This window comes from Geotrypetes seraphini, chromosome 16, assembly GCF_902459505.1.
Source record: "Geotrypetes seraphini chromosome 16, aGeoSer1.1, whole genome shotgun sequence".
In the NCBI taxonomy this organism is placed as follows: domain Eukaryota; kingdom Metazoa; phylum Chordata; class Amphibia; order Gymnophiona; family Dermophiidae; genus Geotrypetes; species Geotrypetes seraphini.
The window spans coordinates 42692118-42710272 of NC_047099.1; the positions used below are offsets into that span (position 1 = coordinate 42692118).

General features: G+C 44.3%; 2 protein-coding genes across 6 annotated transcripts in view; one reads left to right on the forward strand and one right to left on the reverse strand.

Annotated features, from left to right (window-relative positions):
• Nucleotides 1-13076, reverse strand: part of LOC117349807 (SLAM family member 5-like) — a 32720-nt gene extending 19644 nt beyond the window's left edge. Inside the window, exons 1-2 of the mRNA XM_033923402.1 lie at nt 12984-13076; nt 3863-3947 (exon numbers count right to left, since the gene is read on the reverse strand). Of these exons, the coding sequence (XP_033779293.1) occupies nt 3863-3947; nt 12984-13076 (178 nt within the window). The remainder of the gene's footprint in view (nt 1-3862; nt 3948-12983) is intronic.
• LOC117350080 (signaling lymphocytic activation molecule-like) overlaps nt 1-15499 on the forward strand; it is a 90313-nt gene extending 74814 nt beyond the window's left edge. For 4 of the 5 annotated variants that reach the window (XM_033924023.1, XM_033924022.1, XM_033924021.1 and 1 more), the window contains 5 exons: nt 977-1252; nt 3886-3999; nt 5280-5333; nt 7353-7420; nt 12995-15499. In XM_033924023.1, the coding sequence (XP_033779914.1) occupies nt 977-1252; nt 3886-3999; nt 5280-5333; nt 7353-7420; nt 12995-13174 (692 nt within the window). In that variant the 3' untranslated portion in view covers nt 13175-15499. The remainder of the gene's footprint in view (nt 1-976; nt 1253-3885; nt 4000-5279; nt 5334-7352; nt 7421-12994) is intronic. The other variant, XM_033924020.1, reaches the window with a different exon arrangement.
• Nucleotides 15500-18155: the final 2656 nt, after the last annotated feature.

Sequence of the window (18155 nt, forward strand, 5' to 3'; positions counted from 1 at the left end):
ATTCACAGGCAGTCTCGCGGTGGGCCGGGACAGGAGGGATCCCTCTCGCCTCCTGTCCCAAGTGACTGTGACACTTTTTGCCTTCCCCTTTCAATTCCCTGGTGGTCCAGTGGTGAACTGAGCAGCAAAGAGCCGCTAGCTGAATCACTGCTGCAAGAACTCTGCGCTGAGCAGGAGCGTGGGAAATCTGGACGTCTGATAACCCTACATTTTAGTATCCGTTCTCTGGACCAACTCAATCCTGTTTATATCTCTTTGAAGGGGAGGTCTTCCAGCCCTAAGCCCTGCAGAAAATGACCCTGCCCTCCCCTCCTTTATAAAGTATTACATTGACTAACCTTTCAAGGGGAAAGATCCTTAAAATATGCATCATTACTGATTCTGACTCTGGGAGGAAATGACGCCCGAGGTACAGTTATAGAACTCATGAAGGCAAATAATCCTCCTTATTGTAGCTGGGTCTATAGAATAAATGACTCTTACAATACTGATACGATGAAAATGGCCCCTTATAATGCAACTCTATGGTGTCTGGGGAAAATGAGACACTAATCATAACAATGATCGGGATAAGAAGTTTCCAGTAATCTTTGTTACCTTCGGCCTAAGCCCCACCACTCCACCGCTAATAAATATTGATAGCGTGGAGAATAATGCAGGCCATCATTATTTCTTTGGTTAGGGGAAAATGTGAAACATAGCAATTATCAGAACTAGTGTGGGAAGCTTGTAGGGGAAAATGTATTCAGCAAAGTCATACCTACATTAGGGATGAGCAATTTTGATCAAAAAGAGCTGGCCCTTTACTTGAAACCACGATTATGAATGACTCAAAGGTGACACTTTGTGAGTGTAGTAGAGATTCTGGTCTTTGCTCCCTTCAGACTATGGGCTGAGACTTCATCTAGTATTATTTCTGCTGCTCTTGTCAAGCTAAGCTACCTAGAAAATGCCAGTCTGGGTCTCTCTTCCCCAGAGCAGATATCAGCGTCATCCATCCCTGTTACCAAGATGCTAGAGAATGAAACCTGTACCATGCTGCTGAACTGCACAGTGGAGAAAGGTGACAATGTGACCTACAACTGGACCCAAAGCCATGGAAACGTCACCCGGCAATTGACTCACAATGACAGCATCCTGACAATCACCCCAGCACCCGGAGACACCTCTCTGTCCTACGCCTGCCTGGCCAAGAACCCTGTCAGCCAGAGCTATCACGACTACAGCCCCTGGACGGAGTGCTACCCCTCAGGTGATCAAGGTCTCAGAAGCAAACCAAAATAGTGGTTCTCAGTTCGGTCCTGGATTTGCATACACTGCCTTTCATGCATATTCATTGTGGAGTTAAGAAACCCTGTTGCAAACGACAGGATTAAGAATTAGGGTGCTCAGAGGGGGAGTGGGGGAAAGCCTGGCTCTCCTATACTACAGCACAAATACAATCCGGACACTCTTGAACAGTATAATGGAAAGCTTTTATTTGTTCCCGCTCAGGCTCAAGGAAGGCAAAGATATCTTAGTCCAGTTCTACAGTTTGTCCTCTTTAGGCAGTTAGCCATCTCTCACTGTATTTAAGTAATACAGTTGGCTTATCTTCATCTCACTTAGACTAGGGTTACTAGATTTTACGGATCCCTAGACCTGCTCCCAGGCCTGCCCAGTTCCACCCGTCATGCCCCCAGTTCTGCCCCCAATTCTGCCCTAGCCCTGCCACCCGCTGCCTGCTCGTCAGGCAGGAGGGCATCCATGGATGCAATGCAATGACATCACGCGCACATGCATGGATGTCCTCTCAAAACCCGGACAAAGTGCTGGGTTTTGAAAAGCCGTCTGGGGAAATCCGGATGTCTTAGACAGATCTCACATTCTCTCTTCTATCCCAGGGCTTTCCTCAGCCCACGGGTAGGGAAGCGTTCTCTAGTGGAAGTCTCTTCCTCAGAACCTCCTCTCAGGGACCTCCCTGTTAGGGCATTTTTCTTTCTTCCTGGCTGAGCCCCGCCCCTCTGACTCAGCAGGATTGCATCATCCTGCCAATGTGCCTCAACAAGAAGCACAGTGCCTTCTGGGACCTGGAGTCCACCTACTCTTAGGCTGGTGCCCCCCTGCTACCCAATTGTACAATTGCAACTATGGCGAGGGAGGACCCCTAACTGCCTCACAGGGAGATTAATGCAGCCTGAACTGTGCAATATGGGAATTTGTTTCACTGATCTACACAGCCTTCTCTACGCTATTTCATAAGCCATTTTCATATGTGTTAATGAGCATGAAGGAAATTAGATCACCCATAAAATTATGAGCAGTCTAAGCCAGTATACCCTTATACAGTAGAGGGTCATTCTACAGAAGGTGGAAAGCCTATTCTATAATGGCACTGGGAAGTCCAAAGTCCCTTATAGAATGTGAGCAGAACCCAGTATTGGTGCACCTAAAATCTAGGCCACAGACCTAGATTACCATATTTTCCAAATAGAAAAATCCCTAAGGTTGGTTCTTCTAAAAGGTAAAGGGGCTGGAGGAGTTGCCGTACAGTGAGAGATTAGAGAAACTGGGCCTCTTCTCCCTCGAACAGAGGAGATTGAGAGGGGACATGATCGAAACATTCAAGGTACTGAAGGGGATAGACTTAGTAGATAAAGACAGGTTGTTCACCCTCTCCAAGGTAGAGAGAACGAGAGGGCACTCTCTAAAGTTCAAAGGGGATAGATTCCGTACAAATGTAAGGAAGTTCTTCTTCACCCAGAGAGTGTTAGAAATGTGGAACGCTCTTCCGGAGGTTGATATAGGGGAAAACACCCTCCAGGGATTCAAGACAAAGTTAGACAAGTTCCTGCTGAACCAGAATGTAAGGCTAGTCTCAGTTAGGGCATTGGTCTTTGACCTAAGGGCCGCCACGGGAGTGGACTGCTGGGCACAATGGACCACTGATCTGACCCAGCAGTGGCAATTTTTATGTTCGTATGTAAAAAAGAGCATATGAGAAAGAGTATCCCAGTGCCTACAAGAATTACCCATACTCAGCCCACTCTTTCATGGTGTCCACAGATTTCGCTAAGCCATTTCTTTTTGGCACATTGCTACTCTCGCTCTAACACCTTGCTTTTACTATGTGTGGGCAAGACAGGAAGTGGGTTCCTGCTCTCTGAAGCACACATAAAGATGGAAGGGCATTTCACCAGCATTGCTATTTTCACTTATCATTTCTCATCGCATTTCTTTGCCTCTAACTTACTGCAAAAACAAAATTCACACCTCCTTATAAGTTATTCTGGTCTGGATGTTTCCTGCTTTCATAAGTGTTTATAAGTACTTGTCACTGCAAAAACTGCATCCTTCTTATCCAGGGCCAATATTCAGCAGGATTTTAGCCATCCAGGAGCGGCTTCTGGCCAGCTAACTGCCGATATTCAGCAGTAGATTTCAACAAGCCATCTCAACTTCTCTCCACACCTTTTTTAAACCCTGCTAAGCTAACTGTTTTCATCACATTCCCTGGCAATGAATTCCAGAGTTTAATTATACATTTAGTGAAGAATTTTATTTTTGTGCTTTGTTTTAAATCTATAACTTAGTCGCTTCATCGCATGCCCCCTAGTCCTAGTATTTTTGGAAAGAGTAAATAAGCGATTCACATCTACCCTTTCCACCCCACTGAGTATTTTACAGATGAATGAAATTAGCTGAATAAATTGTGCTGGGGTGGACGGGGGTGGCAGGACCCCTCCCACAAATGCTGTGCTGCATTAGTCCCATCCCCCACTTCCAATATGGCTCCCTATCGTGTCTTTCCTTTGTAATCATTTTTATTAGAAAGGGTAACATGAATATATCTAGTTTTCTATTTGAATAATTCTTTTTTTACCTTTTCTTTTCACGTAAAAACAGCATTTCCAAGTGACGCTGCATCGTTCATCCACTTGGCATTTCTCTCCTTCATTGTCTTTGCACTGGTCATTGGCGGTTTCATATTATGGTGGAGGTATAAACAAAGACAGATGGGTGAGTTATCAAGTTCATTTCACAAGTCTTTGGGCCGGTGCAGAGCTTTAGGTCAAATTTTTCCCCGTCCCCATCCCATTCCTGTAAGCTCTGCCTTAACCGCAGAAACCTTAAACACTTATTTATTTATTTATTTATTTATTTAAAAGATTTCTTAACCGCCTATAACTAGGTGGTTTTACAAAAAAAAAAAAAAAAACACCCAAAACCTCAACAGAACATATAAAAAACATACAACACATGTTATACAAACAAAAAATACAGCAATTCCTTCATACAAGAACATTCATAACCCAGGACAGACATTTATTGAAATTCTTCTACAAATAATGTAGTTTTCAGGAGTTTATTAAACTTCTGAAAATTTACAAGAGCTTTTAGTGGTCCCAGTGTTACTCCCATGAAGGAGATAGCGGAAGCCCTAGTACTCTCATAGTGCACTGCTGAGAAACCTGTCAACGACAATCGAACTGCCTGCTCAGATCGCAATGCCATAGCCTGTGACAAATAACATGGGATCCATTGGTAAATGACCTTATGATTTTGAGGCTTGTGCAGATGAGGGATGGGAAAATGAGTCCCTGTGTCATTCTCTACTATAGGGTATATATCTGAATTTCCTTTGCAGGATAATGCTGCTAGATGTATCGCCAGATCATAATTTTGCAGCACAACTAACTGGACAGGTTTTCCCCCCCCCCCCCTGCCGAGTCATGCAGTGAACATAGCCAGGAATTAATTGCCCCCCTGCCCGAGAAATTCTCCCAGGTTTGGCACAGACTATGGTCTGCTGGATCCTTTTCTTATTATTTTTTTAACTCTAACAGCTGCTTTCTACTTCCTTCTACGAGTGGGTCATATACAATATATATATATCATAAAAATGAACTCAGCATGAACAAGTCAGATTTCACCAATAATGTGGCTAAAGAGACAGTGAAAAAGACCTCAAACACCCAGATGCTCAAACGCTTTGCACTCAACAGATCACCAGTCAAAAAGCCAATAAAAAATATTCAAGCAGTACAATTCCAACCATAGGAAACATGAATGAGTTCACTTCGAAACAATTAGGTTATAGGATTTTGTTATAAATTAAATAACTTTTTAAAGAAAATGTGTTGTTCTGTGCTTTAACCACACTCATCTCACCCCGGCATGATTTCATGTTAAATGTTTGCAATGTTACAATTATTTGTAATGTGTTAAGTCTTTTATGGCGCTCTTCAGTTTTCAAATGTTGAGTGTTTTCCTTTCTTGCTGCTTTTGTTTCCCAAAAGCAAGGAGCAACTTGTGTTTAACCGAAGATACACATCCCGAGAGATCAAATCAAGGTAAGTCACATCCTGGATAGATATAAATCACAGTTTATAGCAAAGTGATTCATCTATAATAAGCATAGAACCCGGCAATAGACTCCAAACCATCTGATTGGTTGGAGCATGGGCAGGACTTCCCTTCATCTGCTTCAACACTTCCTGCTTCCATTCTGGTGAGACAGAGCAGAAGGAAGCTCCTTTCTGATGTCACTTCCTAGTCCCGGGACCAGGACATGATGTCACAGGCACGAGCAGGAAGTGAAAAATACTGCTCATGCCAGTGAACTTTTCAAGAGATATGTGGGGCGGGGGATATTCCTTTCTTGGGGTAGTGAGGGGGGGGGCAAGAGGTCAGGTGCTGCCATGGACGATTCATCGCGAGCAATTCAGCATGGAAACGGCTGTGATTAATCATCCTCCGGGGACCTCATTGGCCACCAGTCTGAATGAACCTGGGCCAGGAATGGGTGGGCTGGACAGATGGCACATTTCCAGTGGCTAGACTATATACAAAATTTCTAAGGGGAAAACCCTTTTAGTGTTTGCATGAGGTAAACTGAGGTCAGAGGTAGAGAATGACACGGAGACAAATTTGTCCCCATCCCTGCAGGAACTCAGTTTCCTGAGTTTTGATGATGTCCCTGCCCCATTCCTGTAAGCTCTGCCTTAACCGCACAAGCCTCGATCACTTATGATTTTAAAGTGTTTAAGGCTTGTGCAGATGAGGAAGGAGCTTGCAGGAATGGGGAAGGGACAGGAAAATCCAAGCTAAAAGCCCACTTTTTAAAAACTGTTTTCAATTCTTAACTCCCACTCACTGTTATCAGATACCTATACCCACTGTATCATTTCCTCTACCATAATCTTCCTAATCCTAAAATGTCCTGCCTAAATTAGATTGTAAGCTCTTCTAAGCAGGGACTGTCAATGCGCAGCGGCCTCAAAAAAGGCAAACAGAATGTTGGGCATTATCAAAAAAGGAATCACCACCAGAACCAAGGAGGTTATCCTCCCGCTGTATAGGGCAATGGTGAGACCGCATCTGGAGTACTGCAATCAATACTGGTCGCCGTACCTTAAAAAGGATATGGTGACACTCGAGAGGGTCCAGAGAAGAGCAACAAGAATGATAAAGGGCATGGAAAACCTTTCATATGCTGAGAGGCTGGAGCTCTTTTCCCGGAAAAGCGGAGACTTAGAGGGGACATGATAGAAACTTATAAGGTCATGAACGGCATAGAGAAGGTGGAGAGGGACAGATTCTTCAGACTGGCGGGGGCAACACAAACAAGAGGACATTCAAAAAAATTGAAAGGAGACAGATTCAGAACAAATGCCAGGAAGTTCTTCTTCACTCAGAGGGTGGTGGACACCTGGAATGCGCTTCCAGAGGAGGTGGTAGAGCAGAGTATGATTTTGGGTTTCAAAATGGGATTGGACGAGTTCCTGAAGGCAAAGGGGATTGAAGGGTATAATTAGAGGGATACTATACAAGGCAAAATGTTTTAAGTAAAAGATCACTTACAGGTCATTGACCTGGGGGGCCGCTGCAAGAGTGGACTGCTGAGCACGATGGACCTATGGTCTGACTCAGCAGAGGTGATGCTTATGTTCTTATGTTCAATTGTATGTTAAAATGTACAGCGCTGCATACGCCTTTCAGCACTATAGAAAAAAAACTCGCAGGGACAGGACGGGAAAATGGCTTCCCGTAGGGATGGGGAAAAATTTGTCCCTGTGTCATTCTCTAGTCAGAGGAGCAAGGGCAGAGCTGGGATTAAAAGTGAGACAGAGGTAGATCCAATGAGTCCTCTGAGATCAGAGGGGAGAAGGACCGATAGCCAGAGAGATTAAGTGATTCCTGTAGAGGTAAAGTGGTTTCTCTGAGGTTAGATGGGAGGGAGAAAGATGGGGATTGGAACTGAAAGTCAAATAAAGTGATTCAGGGCAGAGCTGGGATACAAGTGAGGCACAGAGTCAACTGAGGGCAGCTTTTTCCTATAAATAACAAATATTTGTGTTTTTTTTCCCAAGCAGGTAGAACTGAGGTTGTCAACACAGCTGAAATCTACACCATCTATTCTGCAGTTCAAAAACCTGTGGTAAGTCAGAATGAGGCCAGTGGTCAGGTGATTTCTTGAGTTACACTTAAGTAGGGGTACCAGGTTTTACTTTAGTAAAATCTGGACCCCCTATACCCGCCCCCCAGACCTACCCATCCCCACCCCATTATGCCCCCAATCCCGTCCTAGCCCCCCATGCACAGATGCCCTCCTGCCCAATGCAATTTCAAGGAAGCTTTTCAAAACCTGCACAAAGTGCCAACATGTCTGGGGAAATCCGGACGGCTGGTAACCCTATCCTTAAGCAAATTCTCAGTTGAAATATGTGGTCATCTCTTGACTGCTGAAGCAAATTTGGGATATCCAGGTAGCTTTCTCCACATAGCTTGGGCCTGCTATTACCTAGGGGTAATGTTACAACTCCAATAGCCCTCATGGCTGCAGGTGGCACCTATATGGCAATACAGTAGGGTTTGGTTTTTTTTTAGGTGGGCTGACATTTTCTACCATGAATGTAGTGGTTAGAGTGGCTGATGGGCCTAGGTCCTCCTCTCTATGGTTCATTAGCCCAGCCCCCAGGCTACTTAAGACACCTGCATGCAGCTCTACTAGGCTTTCCTATAGCAGGTGCTGATGTTCTGGAGGCAGGTATGTACGTTTTTAGGGGGGGGGGTCAGTGATCACTTGGGGAGAGTGTGGGGGTCTATACTTTGTGTCTGGTCACTTTGGATACCTGTTTTTAGATCGCCTGAATCACAACATATAAGTTCCGTCTAGGCAGTCTCATTAGCCTTTCGATTATCCCTGCAGGTCGGCCCACATCCCGCCCTAACCACTCCTTCAAAAATGCCCCTTTCAGCTCTGGGCGCACAGTGGCATTCAGAGGCCTAAAAAGTCTCTGGATATGTCTAAAATCCTGTTTCAACTATCAGCACTTTTATGCCATCCAAGTGCCGACTTGAGTGGGTTTTTAGACGTATTTTTCTTTCAATTTTGAACTGTACTGTAATTATGGCAAATCATAACCTGTTAACTGTCCTGTAACCCGTTCTGAGCTTTTTGGGGACAGTGTGATAGAAAATAAATCCTACGAATATTGGGTCCTGTGAATTTAAAGGGTGAAAATGGCGTTTAAATGTAGGTGACCTGTTAGAGAATGAGTGGATAGTCAGTGGCCCAGAAATTATGCATTTCCCACTATCCTTATAGAAATATGTTATACCTGCAGATACACCTAAGCATAATCATATTGTTATCAGAATATTGTTCAAAGTCCTCTTATTGACCTATTCGCTCTTCAGCTCCTCAGTATCTCTCCTCTCTCATCTCCCCCCACCGCTCACCAGATAAGTCTCTCTTACCTGTACCCTTCTCCTTGACAGGCAACTCTAGACTCTGTCCCTTCTTCCTTTGCCTGGAACAAATTGCCTGACTTGATTATCCTTCTTTGCGTCTGTCTTTACGAAGGAAGACACCTCAACAATACCTGAAGCAGAGAAAGTGTTTCCAGGAGAAATAGAAGACAGCCTCACCACAGTTGAAGTGGACTTAGACCAGATATACTATCAGATCGACAAACTTAAAAGTGACAAATCCCCTGGACCGGATGGAATTCACCCGAGAGTCTTAAAGGAATTGAAGGTTGAAATCGGAGAGTTATTGCAAAAACTTGCAAACCTGACAATCAGAACTGGACAGATACCGGACGACTGGAGGATAGCGAACGTCACGCCAATTTTCAAAAAAGGATCGAGAGGGGAACCGGGCAACTATAGGCCTGTGAGTCTTACGTCGGTCCCCGGCAAGATGGTTGAAGCACTGATCAAGGATAGCATAGTCCGGCACTTGGACGCACACGACTTGATGAAACCCAGTCAACATGGATTCAGGAAAGGGAAATCGTGTTTGACGAATTTACTCCAATTTTTTGAGACCGTGAACGAGCAAATTGATAGTGGGAAGCCTGTGGACATAATATACTTGGACTTCCAGAAAGCGTTCGACAAAGTTCCACACGAAAGACTTCTCAGGAAACTACAAAGCCATGGCATAGAGGGAGATATACAAAGATGGATAGGCAAATGGCTGGAAAACCGAAAGCAGAGAGTGGGCATAAATGGGAAGTTCTCCGACTGGGAGAAAGTGACTAGTGGAGTACCCCAGGGCTCGGTACTTGGGCCGATCCTTTTTAATATTTATATCAATGACCTGGAGGAAGGAACATCCAGTGAGATCATCAAGTTTGCAGACGATACAAAACTATGCCGGGCGATCAGATCGCAGGAGGATAGAGAGAAACTCCAGAGCGACTTGTGTCGGTTAGAAACATGGGCGGAGAAATGGCAGATGAAGTTCAATGTGGAGAAATGCAAGGTAATGCATTTAGGAAATAAGAATAAGGAATACGAGTATACAATGTCAGGTGCAACTCTGGGGAAGAGTGAACAAGAAAAGGACCTGGGTGTACTGATAGATAGGACCCTGAAGCCGTCGGCACAATGCGCGGCAGCGGCAAAGAAGGCAAATAGAATGTTGGGCATGATAAAGAAAGGAATCTCGAGTAGATCGGAGAAAGTTATAATGCCGCTTTATAGGGCAATGGTCAGACCACACTTGGAATACTGCGTCCAACATTGGTCTCCCTACCTAAAGAAGGATATAAAACTGCTGGAGAGGGTGCAGAGACGAGCGACAAAACTGGTGAAGGGTATGGAGAGACTGGAATATGAGGATAGACTTATAACACTAGGATTGTTCTCCCTTGAGAAAAGGAGACTGCGTGGGGATATGATCGAGACCTTCAAAATACTGAAAGGAATCGACAAAATAGAGCAGAGAAGATTATTTACACTGTCCAATTTGACACGGACTAGAGGACATGTAATGAAGCTAAGGGGGGGCAAGTTCAGGACTAATATCAGGAAGTTCTGCTTCACTCAGAGGGTGGTTGACGCCTGGAATGCCCTCCCAGAGGAGATTATTGAGGAATCGACCGTCCTAGGCTTCAAGAGCAAACTAGATGCATATCTCCTTAATAGAGGCATATAAAGATATGGTGGACTATAAATTACGCCAGGTGTACACCTGGCAGGGCCTCCGCGTGTGCGGATCGCCGGACTTGATGGACCGAAGGTCTGATCCGGAGATGGCAGTTCTTATGTTCTTATGTTCTTATGATACGTCAAGCTCCGTCTCTGGCAGTCTTCAAATCCAGACCCAAATCCCAGTTCTTTGAAGCTCCTTCACTTCCAAACTCCAACCCACCTGCTAAGTCCCAATGTCTGTCTTAGTTTTGGCCATTAGGTGTCACTGTTTCCCCATAAAACAGTGTTAAGAATTCCCCTTTGAGGATTATACAGTAGTTGTAAGAATTATCAGCCTTCTGACTATTTTGGAACTGTTTAGCTGGAGGTTGCAGAAAGACCCAAGTCAGCCAATGGTGTAAAAGGCTCTTAACTAATATTGTAGCCAAGAAGACTCAATTATTTTATCAACTGGGTGCTTATTGTAAGCTTCACAGGTGCATGATAATCTATGTTCATGTTTAACCCATGTGAAGAACAATTATATAACTGAGTGTGTGTGTGGGGGGGGGGGGGGGGAAGGTATACTGCTGGCAACAATGAGTTTTGGGGGGTTGTTTTTTATAAGCTACTGGTGCCATTATTCCTGAATATTCGGTGCCTGTCAGACCAAGTCTGGACACTGACACTGAATACCTGGTTTATGTGGCTGGCTCTTTCTTATGTGTTTAAGTGCAATAAGCAACACTGCCTAAAGATGGGACTGACTTTTATGCGGTCTGATTTGGCTGCTTAAATTTAGGCTGTTAAGTGCTGAATATCGATGCACATAAACACAAAAGTGCCGACTTTGCCTCCAGCTTTGAGTTTAGCAGTCTCTGGAGGTATTTAGCCATTGATTTGAATATCGACCCCTGGGTGTTCCCTTGTATGCATTAATGTACAGAATACTGGCTCATAGGCACCAAAGTGTAAGCTTCCCTGTGGCAGAGTACATGAAGGTAAAGGATGGGGCTGTACATTGATTAACTGCAATTAAAATGTTTAATCACATGATTAATTGCATGATTTAAATGTAAAAGAATTGAAATAAATTTAGCAAGGGCTCGGCAGCAGCTTTGAGGAGGCAGGGGGCTTGGCAGCAGCAATGACAGCTCGGGGGGGGGGGGGGAGGGGGAGAGGCCAGCAGCAGCATTTGCAGATCTCTGGGAGGGGAGGGGAGGGGAGCCCAGAAGCAGCAGTGGCAACTCTCAGAAGGAGGGGGCTGGCAGCAGCAATGACAGCTTCGGGGGGAGGGGGGGCCCAGCAGCAGTATTTGCAGATCTCGGGGTGGGGGGAGGGGAGCCCAGAAGCAGAAGTGGCGGCTCTCAGAAAGAGGAGGCCAGCAGCAGCAATGGCAGCTCTAGGTGTGTGGGGGGGGGGGGGCGGCGGCAGCTCTGAGTGGGGAGGTGGCTGATGAACTGGAAACAGGAAGTAGCATCATAGAGGAAGCTGCTGTGGCAGAGGAAGAAGCACTGAGGACGCAGGCAACCCCCCTTGGATTTCAAAAGTGAGGGGGAGAAGGAAGGACATCCTGCCCGCAGCTGCCCTGTCTGACCCCCGTTAATGCTGGCTTTAATTTAAAAAAGTTTTTTTATTGCTATTGCTGCTAGCCCCCCCCTAACACCAGTGTTAATGCATTAATTCTAGTTAAACAATTAACACAACAATCTTTTTATTAACACATTAATTGTTCAACCCTAGTAAACATGGGCGGGACGCCCTTTACACTTCCACTGCTGTAAGTTAGGTGAATTCCGACCCCATTATGCACCTGCCATTATTCCAGGTCTATGTTACACAATGACACAGGGACAAATTTTCCCCCGTCTCTGTGGAGACTCATTTTCCTGTCCCATCACCGTGATTCACCTGCTGACTCCATCCTCATCTGCACAAGCCTCAAACACTTGAAAATCATAAGTATTCGAAGTTTGTGCAGTTAAAACTGAGCTGGCCAGAGGGCCGCCGCATGAGCGGACCGCTGGTCTGACCCAACAGCAAGGGACAGGGACAGGGAAATTGAATTCCTGCGGGGATGGGGGAAAGATTTGTCCCCGTGTCATTCTCTAGTCTATGTCTGCTGTGGACGCCAGGATCAGGGTTACCAGATTTTACAGAAGTAAAATCCGGCCCCATAGCCACGCCCCCCAGGTCTGTCCAGTTCCACCTAGCCCCGCCCAAGTAACGCCCTCTTCCATCTCAGCCCCACCCCCTCATCCTGTTCACTTGTTTGGAGCAGTGTTGGGTGCATCTGTGCATGCACAGGTGTGATGCAATGATGTCGCATGCATGTTTCATCACCACATTGCATCCATTCCTGACGTCACTTCCAGCTGGAAGCTTTTCAAAACCTGGACATAGTGCTGGGTTTTGAAAAGCTGTCCGGACCCCTGGACATGTCCTCTATAGGGAGAACATATCTGAGTAAATCCAGAGATCTGGTAACCCTAACCCAGATGCCACCATTTGGCATCGAGGCATCCACTTAAAGAATTTGCCTCTTAGGTGTCTCATGCCATGTTTTGTTTTTCTCTCACTCCATTTATAGCCAACAAATAATGTTGTCCAAGCTGCTGAGAACCAGGAGTCTCTGACTGTGTATGAACTGGCATGGCCGCCTCAGGAGTCATGTGCTCTTACTTCAACAACACAGCTATACAACTACAACAGCTGCAGACCGGGAGGTCCTGGTCCAAAGGAAAGCCCGTTCAGTGGGCCAAACACCTAAGCACGTGGCAGGCTGCCAGCTTTGACAGACACTGTCCCCACAGCCTGGTGGAAGGGATATGTGATTCATTGAAGCAATCCACACCTTGGGGGCTATAAGGGTTTCAGGATACCCACCGTGAATGCCTCCGAGTGAAGGTTGCATCCATTGCCTCCATCAAAGGCAAATGCATCTCATGAGATCCTGAAAACCCAGGTTGAGGTACATCCAGTCCAGATTCTGAATTCCTACTAAGGCTCAGTGAATATGAATTCTCCGAAATAGCATCATTACAGCAGAACCAGTAAAGCTAAAAGCCTTGATACGATCATCTTAAAGAGATAGCGCCAACAGCCAAGCAGGAAGCAGAAGAAAAGATTGTATCAATATCTTTTCACTCATCAAACAGCAAAAAAATGGAAACAGTATCACGTACCCTGAAAAGAAAAAGTAACGGGTTCTTTGCCAGTGGTTCATGAACTTTCACGTCTCTTTAGAGAGCTGTGTAGCAAAGTAGTATAAAAGTGCTACAATTCAGCCATCAACAGTGCTAAAGTCTGAACTGAAAATCCTGCGCAGAGCAGCAGTGGAGAGAAAGAAATGTGTTTCCTTCTGCACCTGATAAATGCAATGGCACAAGAGATGCACTTTCTCAAAGCTGAAGTTATAAAGAGGAATAAACTATATAATCTTACTAGCAAAGCTTAAAAAAATAGAGAGAGAGCGTAACCAGAAAACAAGCTAAGCGCATTAGCAAATATCCCATTTTCTCCTCAGTAAACTGAAATGACTGTAATCCTGGACGTATTTATTCAGCCACTAGCTTGGACTTTTATTTCAAAAGCTGACCTCAGTGCTCAATACCCAACTAGAGCAGTGACCAAAGTAATATCCAGAAGGTGGCGACATTTAGCACCATTGTTTGGATGACTCTACCTGGCTAATTCGACACTGCTCTTGCGCCATTCACAGACCACCCCAGCAGTATCCAGATAGTGCTGCATGGGGACAAATAGTTCCCTGTCCTTGCAGGAACTCAGCTTCCAAGTCCCATCCCTGTAAGCTGTGCTTTAACTACACAAGCCTCGAACACTTATGATTTTAAAGGGTTTGAGGCTTGTGCAGATGAGGACGGAGCTTGCAGGAATGGGATGGGGGGGATGAGAAAAGAACTCACCAGGGATGGGACAGGAAAATGAGTTCACGCAGGGATAGGGAAAAATTTGTTTCCATGTCATTCTCTACTGCCGACCAATCTCAGTTAGAGTTTAAATCTCTTTATTGATACTTCATATGACTATGAAACTAAACTAAGCTTCTCTGATCACCTCCAATTCCATCCAGATAAGCGATTTTGACTATTGGGCACTCAATTTTCCTCTGTCCTCTTGTTATCCTACATTCCTCTTCAGGGTCTTCGTTCCATTTTCTATTTCTTCTAGCCTGTCTTTCCCTTTCATCTTGTTTCTCCATTTCACCCCAGCTTCCATTCTCCCTTTCTGAACCTCCCATTCCTTCTCTTTTTCCCCTCACCGCCTCTCATGAAATTCTTCTGACTCTCATCCACTCACCAGCCTTCTTTCCTGTTGCTCCTCTCCTGCTTCCAGTTGCTTTTTTTTTTTTTGTCTCTTACCCACTACCCAGCCTCCCAATCCTTTTCTTTCATATCTGCTGTCTTTTAACCACTTTCAGTTCCATTTCTTGATCCCTCTCTACCCATTTAGTCCCCATTTCACATTACCTAGCCTAACACCCTCCACTCGTATCCCCACATACTCACAGATTATTCTGCAACTGTTGAGTCTTTTCTGTTCTGAATCTCCCCAATTCCTTCAGTCCCAGAGTCCTTTGTTTCTTGCATGGTCTTTCCATCCCTCAGACCCTCCAATTCTGAAGTTGCTGCTCTCCCCTATCTGCAAGTCCCCTTAAATAGCTCTCTACTTGGAATCTGCTCCCCTCCAGTGAGCTTCAAGTCTGCCCCTCGCAGGTCTTATTGTGAGGCTGATCCCATGGCAGCAGGAGATTGTTTTATTAAAAGTGGCACGGACATCAGGGCAAAAGTTTTGCCACTTTTAGTCTCAGCATAGGGAGGAAGAAGCATTAGTGTCTGTTAGCTGAAGTGTTTCCTTAAATTAATTGTTATTAATAAAAGACTGTTGGCACCGACCCGTGGGGTCAGAAACGGCAACAGATACAGCAGTGGAATAAGGGACTAAAACGTGGACCTGCACACATGAAATAGGAAACTTTAGCTGTCAATAAATGAAAATTTTTAAGGATATGTGTTTAAGATCCACGAGGTCCGTGTTTTACCCCCCCCCCCCCCTCTTCTGCAAGTAGAGCCACTAAGAGAACAAATATGGGACCATCATTTCACTTTGCTGTCCCTTTACTGCAGCAGTCTCAAACTCTTTGCAGGGCCACATTTTGGATTTGTCGGTACTTGGAGGACCTCAGAAAAAAAATAATTAATGTCTTATTAAAGAAATTAGGTAAAACTCTTCATAGTTTATAAATTTTTCCTTTTGGCTAAGTCTTAATAATAATATTGTCAATTATCTCTAAAGAGACATATGATCAAGGAACTGTTTTATTTTACTTTTGTGATTAGGATAAACATACCGAGGACTGCAAAATAGGGCTATATTGACATTTGCACTCTATGTGTTACTTATGAATCTTAAATGTAGCACTGCTGCTAACATTGAAACTTCGTACCATTTATCTCCTTTGTTTAGAAGTAGGAAGCAAAAAAGAAGAAAACTATCCTGCTTTGTAGTCACATCTTTGCAACACAAACTTCTAAAAAACGGAGATAAGTGTTCCTAAGTTTCAATGTTTATTACAACAGCTAGAGTAGCAGTGTTACAATTTAACACTTTGAGTGCAAAGTGAAATGATGGTGCCATATTGCAGGAGACAAAGTGCACTGAGCACTTTTCACTAGAGACACATAACATATCATTTGCTTATGTTTTATATATGGAATAGATTACTATTTGGAAAAATATGCTTACATATTGATAAACATACATAGGTTACCATATTTTGATGGGAAAAAAGAGGACACATGGCCCTGTCCCGTTCCACCCCTCCCAGCGCCGCCTGTCCTGCCCCCACACAAGCCTCATCTCCTCTTCTTCCTGGAGCTCGGAGCCATGTCTGGAAGTATGGGACACTGCAAAACCTAGACAGAAGGGACATCTGATAACCCTATGCATACAGCTTTTATAGCTCATCCTGATTAGCCCCCTTCCCCCCCCCAAAAAAAAAAATTGGGGGGTTCATGCAGAATGCCACCAGCATTATTCCTGGATATTCAATTCCAGGACCTCTCTGGGCTTCAGTATTGAAATTCCAGTCTTGCAGAGCTAGTGACCTGTGATATTCAGCACTTAACCAGCTATAAGTTGCCACATAAAAGTAAGACTAACTTTTATGCAGTTAACCTGACTGGTTAAGAGCTGAGTTTGGGTCTTATCAGGTTATTTTCAGTGGCACTAACTGGTTATGTCTCACTGGATATTAGCGGTTAACTTTGAGCAGGTGACTTAACTGGCCAGTTAAATCCCACTAGGATTTTCAGGCTACCTGCAATCAATATGCATCAGACATCCCCAGTGTATGCAAATTCATCTCATACATATTGATCATGGATAGCCTGAGAACCTGATTGGGTGTGGGGTCACCAGGTCAGATTTGGGGAAACCCATTATTTTGTTCTCTTACGAGATAAAGCGTATCAGCCTTCAAATAGCACTGTGCAACAGAGGTTTGGGGGCATGAATTGTAGTGGGTGCTCTATAATGATTTGGGGGTCGCTGAATTCAAAACTGACCTTAATTTTTGAGGAAAACCCTCTGATTTTTGGCAAAGAGCATTATAATGCAAAATTTAACATTTTTGCTATACTTTCTAATGCTTGGAGTAAATGTTATAACAATCTCTGAAATATTAAAACAGTTTGCCTCAAATTGGATCCCCCCCCCCGATAATCTTGGTAGTGTTGGTGATGAGCACGGGGAAAGGTTTCACCAGGACATTGCTACAACGGAGAAACGATATCAGGGCAGATGGAATTCATCAATGCTGGCCGACTATTGTTGGACATTAATTAGAGATACTCCTAATCTCATTCTAGAAAATAATATTTATAGGAACTCTTAAATTGGCACAATGCGTTATTTTTTTAAAAAAAAAATTGTGTTTATTAGCAATTGCAACAAAGAGTGTACCATCAGCACAATATACAAGTCGACAGTCCATAAAACACATAATACAAAGGCAGATATAAATGAACAACCTTGAACCAGACGCTCGCTACAACTACCAAAAGATTTTTAACTCCTTGGGTTTTGGCCACCATGAGAATGGGCTACTGGCTATTCTTATGTGATCCAAGGAGCGATTGACCTTCCTCAGACAGACATAAGGGAATCCCAGGGGGAGAAAGGGGTCACTGTTGTCATTTGATCTTTTGCCTTATTATTCAGCTGACAGGGGAAACACCGAGGGTTGTCAAAGGAAGCACCTGTTTGTCAGGGTTTGGTTGCCTTTTACATTTTAGACACGTGTCTCAGCTCAGAAATAGCCTGCATTTAAGTCAAATTCAAAATAATTATTAAGAATTACTTTTGAAAGTCAAATATGTCTGTCCTTCCCTTTTTAGAGGGTTTAAACCTACTGATTTTTTTTTCTGTCCATATCTGTTCGTAGCAGCCTTCCTACCACAAGAATAGGGTGGCCTTGGACAGCTTCATAAACAGCAGTGGGAAAACCCCACAAAAATGAAAATAAAAGATGGTGGTAGATGAGGGATGCAGAATGCCCCAAGATCTTCACTGAAATGACACTCAAAAGTTCTACAAATCACCCAGTAAAAACACCTTCATTTTAAGAAATGATATACAGGGAAAACCAAGATCAAAACCACCTGCTTCTGCACTTTCACTTCTGGGGTCGAGTCTCCCCTCTTTTTTCTTTAGCTGGGTATCCCAGTCTC